Below are 6,000 nucleotides of genomic sequence, written 5' to 3'. Positions count from 1 at the left end.
TTTTGGCGGAGAACATGGGCCAGATAACAGCAGGTGGAGTGGAAAATGGTTCAATAAAAATAAATAAAACTGATGAATGACTAGGTGAGGCTGAAGGAATGAAACATTCAGAGACATGAAATGATAAATCGATAGTCACACAAAACCTTGCAATTCAACTGCAACAATATCTTTTAGAACTTCATTTCCCTTGGAAATACATACAAACATACATTTAGAAGAAGAAAGTGCAAAAATGCATTTTTGAACCTTTACATTGTTGAATTTAGGTTTTAAGCAACTGCACCCAAAAACCTTCAGTAATTCCTCTAAAATAACATAAACATCAAGTATGAAGTAATGTGACAGCTGTATATTTGATATCAGTAAGTAAGTGAATGATAAAAACTGATCTTGGCAATGTAAACCCTCAGGTTGAGATTTAAATTTTCCCGACCAACAACGTTTTTAAAAAGGCTGCGACTGTCAGCTCTGGCCAACGGCTTCAGTCTAAAATGTATGATTGAGGTATTTCAGCACTGGCACTTACATAAATGCTCACAAGAGAGTTCATGAGAGAAATATGAAGAACGTCACTGTGGAGAGAGACGGAAAGAAAGAAAAACACAAATACAAAGACAAAGAGAGAGATAAATGAATTGTAAGAACGGAAATACAAAGCTACAGAACTTGAACGAATGGAACCAGATGGAACTGGAACTAAAGACTTCTCTTCAGGTTTCTTAATTTAATGAAAACAAATGAATTGTTTCAATTTGAGGCCTCAAAAATGTCAATTTTTCAATTTTGAAAGTGCTAAATGGATGTCATAAAGACCATCAGATCATCAGATTGACTGTGATTAAAGCTTATATGTAAAGTTTTGCTTCGTCAGGCAACGTCACTGTCACGTGGGTCTACAATTGCGATATGTTGTGCAATTTTGGTGAAGTATGTCTCCCTAAACAGGGAAAACTTCATATGGATGTTGCAGGCAGTTCTGAAAGGTACAAAACCCTTTTGACAGGTATGAAACTCTTTTGTTTCTGATGATTTGTTTGATGAATGTATCGTGGTATTTCGATCTGGCTCTGTCACTGAGAGTGATGATGGTGATGGTGTGATAAAGGTGTTCCCTGTGACTCTCAGAGCCGCGTTTGGGCCTCTGGTATATAGATCTCGATGCTGTCGGCCCGCTCTGATGCTGAGTTTTGGCGGAATGAAGCTGCGCGTTTGGCCGCCATGAGGCGCCGTCGTGCCTCCTGTCTTTGACGGTCAGGGAGATCCAAAGATTTTTCCCGTGTCACACTCTTATGCAATGTCTTCTTTGGTACTGGCGGCGGGAGCTGGAACCATGACAAATAATATACAAACACAAGATATGAATGTACAAATATTGTGTTCATTTTTTCATTTAAATGTGTGTCAAGTAATATCTGCAGCAGACTAGAGGTACATTATGTTTTTAATTCAATTAATAAACTATACACTACCATTAAAAAGTCATGGATTGGTAAGACTTTTATGCACAGCAAGGTGGCAAACTGAATTTTTTATATATTTTAAAATGTAATTTATTCTTGTGATGGCAAAGCTGAAAACATAACAGAAAACAGTTTTTTTTGTGGGGACCGTGGTTAATTTTTTTTCAGGATTCTTTGATGAATAGAAAGTTCAAAAGAACATATTTTTTGCAACATGATAAATGTCTTCACTGTATTGATTTATTTAAAAAATCTTAACGACCCCAAACTTTTGAATTTATTTTATAAGTACAGCCTCTAGCATCAAATTAGGTTTGATGTCAAATACAACCATCACAAATCTTCTAACCAATCAGCTCTCACCTTCTTCACAGGACTTTCAAAAAGCCTCCAATCGTTGGATTTAATCTTCAGCAGCTCATTGAATTTGGAGGTAACATCATCAATGGAAAGCTGCAGCAGGTCCCAGAACCCGGCCAGGTCCTGAGAGGTGGGCCGAGGCATGGCACTGGGGTCCTGCAACACAATGAAGATTTAAAACACTACACTCTAAAAATGTAAATAAATCACAAATCGACATAGTTTTAAAAGTTCATTTTAAAAATAGTGTTAATTAAAACAACAAATACTAAGAAATTGAAAAATGCTCCATTAAAGTGCCCCTATTATGGATTTTTGAAAATTACCTTTCATGCAGTATGTAACACAGCTCTAAGTGAATGAAAACATCCTGGAAAGTTTTAAATCTGAAAGTGCACCGTGTATAAAGTTATTGTCTCTCAAAAGAAAGAGTCGACTCTGAATCATTGAAACGAGTCGTTTTTAAAATGAATCCCAAGCCGTTTCATGTTGACTTCAACATGATACATTAGCATATTGCCCGCCCACTTGTTGGTCTTTCCATGTTGGTCTGAATGAAAATGCAGATTCATTCTTTGCCACTAGGTGCCGCTTTTGGAGCAGTAAAAATAGCGGTTCCCCCGGTAACGCTGTACACAAAGCAGCACTGCTCTCACAAAGGCTGCTTTATCAGGCATTACAGGCAAGATTAAATGAAAATGAGACCAATCGGACCAATCACCGCAGATTAGCGTCACACAAAGGACGGGTTTGGAAAAATGAATCGTTAAACGAATCGTTTGGGAGTCGTTGAGCAAATAAGGTAAAAATAAACGCATATTATAAGACAATGAAAGTGTTTTTTGACCTTGCATGCATGCGAACCTGTTGTTGGGGACTCCCAAAACCAAAATATGAACCTTTCATTACCCATAATAGGGGCACTTTAAAATTGTATTTAATAAATCATTTAAAATATGTTTTGTTTATGTATTTGCCAAATAACTTTCTTCCTCAATTTATTGATTGAGTTAAAAAATGCCAGTGGACAGTGGATTGGTGGACAGTGGATTGTACACTGGCAACTCAAATGATAAATAATAAACAAAAGCATTTGGAAAATACATTAAAAAACTATTTTAAATGCCATTTCATTTATCAGTTTATTATTTATTGTTATGTGTAACTTTATTTTTAACATAGATTAAAAAATTTATATTAATTTGTCAACTAATGATTTAGTTATATACATGTTAAGTTCTGAATTAAATGCAATCATAACTGATTTCTTCATTTTATTTTTAAGTGGCACTCCTAATCCTCCACAGGATGCACATCTTTATAAACGTGTACAGCTGAAGACTGTAAGAGCTTAAAGTCGAAAGCTGAAGTGTAACCATTTTTATTTTATGCAATAACTATATTCTTATCATTTGTTGTTATTTCATAAATCTGTACGTGGCCAAATTACCACTGTGAGTGTTTGTCATTGAACAGAGGAGTATTTTATTCATGAGGATTTAGGTTGTTTACTAAAACATCGCTCTATTGTGCATGCCACAGTACTTGGTCATTTGCGTTCTCTGCATGCCTGGCTCAGATCAGCTGATGTGCTGCTGTGTATCATATTTAATGAATGTGACAGCAGAACAAAAGGCCATCAACTACACCACAATTACTCCAGCACAGACAACCCCCATAGAAGTGTGGCAGTGTGTCGGGGGAAGAGCTGCCGTGAGTATAAACATAGCACAATAACATAAATAGAACACATATACTCGTTCACAAATTGGCATATGTGCACTCTGATGTTACCTACTAGGTTCTGCTGGCAAAGCCAATAAAATTGCTGGAATTTCTGGGACATCAGGAGCTGTGCGCTTCCTACAGCACTCCGGATCTTCCCTAGGACTAACACGCAAACAGGGAAAAGAGAGATAAATGTTTAATAACCACAACTCACACGTTTATACAGTACATATTTAACTGTTTATGCAGTTAATAAATTGTCTGTACACTCATATACCTGTGAATTTGCACATGAACATGCAGATGTTTCTGCTACAAAGCATTATGTGAAATCATTAAGATGTCCAAATACTCAGTATTCATGTAGGTGATGACGTACGGATGATGTACACTACCATTCAAAAGTTAGGGGTCAGTAAGATTTTGTTTTTCAAAGAAATTTTATTCAGCAAGGATGGATTAAATTGATCAAAAGTTATAGTCAAGTCATTTCTAATGTTACAAAAGATTTCAAATAAATGCTGTTCTTTTGGGGAAAAAAAAGTTTCTACAAAAAATATTAAGCAGCAAAACAGTTCTCAACATTGATAAGTTTTTTTTTATTTTTTTATATCAGTATATCAGAATGATTTCTGAAGGATGATGTGACACTGAAGACTGAAGTAATGGCTTCTGCAAATTCAGCTTTGCCATCACCGGAATAAATGACATTTTAAAATATACCACAGCAGAAAACTGTTGTATTTTAAATCGTAATAATATTTCACAATATTACCGTTTTTTTACTGTATTTTTATCAAATAAATGCAGCCTTGGTGAGAATAAGAGTCTTTCAAAAACATAAAAAAATATTTCCAACCCCTAACCATTTGAATGATTGTGTACTACATCTGCTGAGATTGTAAAGTGTGGAAACTTTGGGGACTATCCCATAATATCCCATAATTTTGTGACTATCCCATAATATATGTCCATTCTTTTGAAATTTGTTGTTTATGGTGAAATTGTACTTAGTAGCCAAGTAAATGTTCATGCTTCTTAACTCAGCTTAACCTAATTTGTTGGTGTTAGTTGGTCTTGCAGTCTGTATTTATAGGGGTCTTGGGTACTTGGGTACTTTTTTTTAGCTGGTCAGGACCAGTTGTCCGCCCAGCAAAACACCAGCTGGAAGACCATCTTAAAACTTCTAAGACCAGCAGACCAGCTTTTTCAGCAGGATCAAAGAACAATGGCAACATGGCAGATGCAGTATGTAATATGTGACTGTCAAAGTTCTTCATCAAATTCAGTATATATCCTGAGAGTATGTGAATGTGGTCATATTCATATTCTCATACTCTACACTTTCACTTTCTACATTTAAGATACTCTAATGCATTCTCACATCCATTTCTGTGCATCTCCCTCAGTCTGTCGTTCAGAGCCTCAGTGCTGCTCTAAGCTCTTTGCCATGGAAACCTGATAGATGTTGACAGACGTAATTGGCAGCACTCTCAGTGCGAGCCTCTAATAACCTGGAGCTCTGCGTGCGTTTCACCGTTAAATGTGACACTTCTTTGGATTCATACCTGACACTTTGAAATCTGGAGCCAAACTCTCCACCAAACAAATATTATAATATAAAGATTTAACAGCTCATGAAACCGGAGCTCTGTTAACTCACTTTCCTCTGACAGATCGTTCTCTTCTGCCTCTCCCTCCAGCTCTTTGCACCATCCCTCCATCTTTTTTGTCTCTGTGCGCAGCAATTGCATGAACCAGCTTCCGTCCCTCCTGCACGAGGGCGACGCTCTTCCTGAATCCGTGGGTTGGGGCGGAGTCACTGTAACCGCCACGGTGGCGATGGGTTCCCGCGGCGAGGGCTCCAGCCAGGGCTCGGGGCTGCGCTGGGGACTTGAGGGCTCTGTGGGGGTGCGGTAGTCCTCACGGTAGCTGAAGAGACCCTGGGTGCGGACCGTCCGAACGGCGCCGTACTGCGTAGGGGTGCTGGGCTCGCTGTGACGCTGGAAACCTCCGCCAAACTGAAGACCTTTATCCTCCATTAAAGGAAAACCCTCCAACTCCAGATCAGCCTGAACGGCAGCAGTGACACTGTTGGACCGCTTAAACCGGCCATGCCTGTATGAGAGAGAAAGATCTCAAATGAGACCAACAACATTTCACATTCAGCTGGTACTTCAGCAAATCACAACTCTCAAGCCCTTCACACATAGAGATAAAACAGAGGTGCTGGGTATTTACCGTCTCTCATCTTCCACTTGAATCCCAACAGAATGATACTCTCGAGAGCCTTTGCTTTCACACTCAGAATCAGTCGCTGCTTCCACCTGCAATGACAACACAGAGCTTTAACTGATGATTTCTGTCCATGTACATACTTCTAATATTTGCATAATTATGAATTGTATGATTAGCATTACAATAGTGACCCAGAAATCATAAATATTCC

At 38.2% G+C, this 6,000-nt stretch overlaps 1 protein-coding gene across 1 annotated transcript in view; it reads right to left on the bottom strand.

Annotated features, from left to right (window-relative positions):
• Window positions 1-838: 838 nt before the first annotated feature.
• Window positions 839-6,000, bottom strand: part of LOC107715999 (disks large-associated protein 2-like) — a 148,241-nt gene continuing 143,079 nt past the window's right edge. The window contains exons 12-16 of the mRNA XM_016522295.1: window positions 5,793-5,878; window positions 5,215-5,669; window positions 3,622-3,713; window positions 1,827-1,979; window positions 839-1,325 (exon numbers count right to left, since the gene is read on the bottom strand). Of these exons, the coding sequence (XP_016377781.1) occupies window positions 1,125-1,325; window positions 1,827-1,979; window positions 3,622-3,713; window positions 5,215-5,669; window positions 5,793-5,878 (987 nt within the window). The 3' untranslated portion in view covers window positions 839-1,124. The remainder of the gene's footprint in view (window positions 1,326-1,826; window positions 1,980-3,621; window positions 3,714-5,214; window positions 5,670-5,792; window positions 5,879-6,000) is intronic.

The sequence above is a fragment of the Sinocyclocheilus rhinocerous genome, unplaced genomic scaffold, assembly GCF_001515625.1.
Source record: "Sinocyclocheilus rhinocerous isolate Xijiao unplaced genomic scaffold, SAMN03320098_v1.1 scaffold749, whole genome shotgun sequence".
Classification (NCBI taxonomy): domain Eukaryota; kingdom Metazoa; phylum Chordata; class Actinopteri; order Cypriniformes; family Cyprinidae; genus Sinocyclocheilus; species Sinocyclocheilus rhinocerous.
The sequence above is the reverse complement of the archived record's forward strand: the minus strand, read 5'-3'. Positions and strand labels throughout refer to the sequence as shown.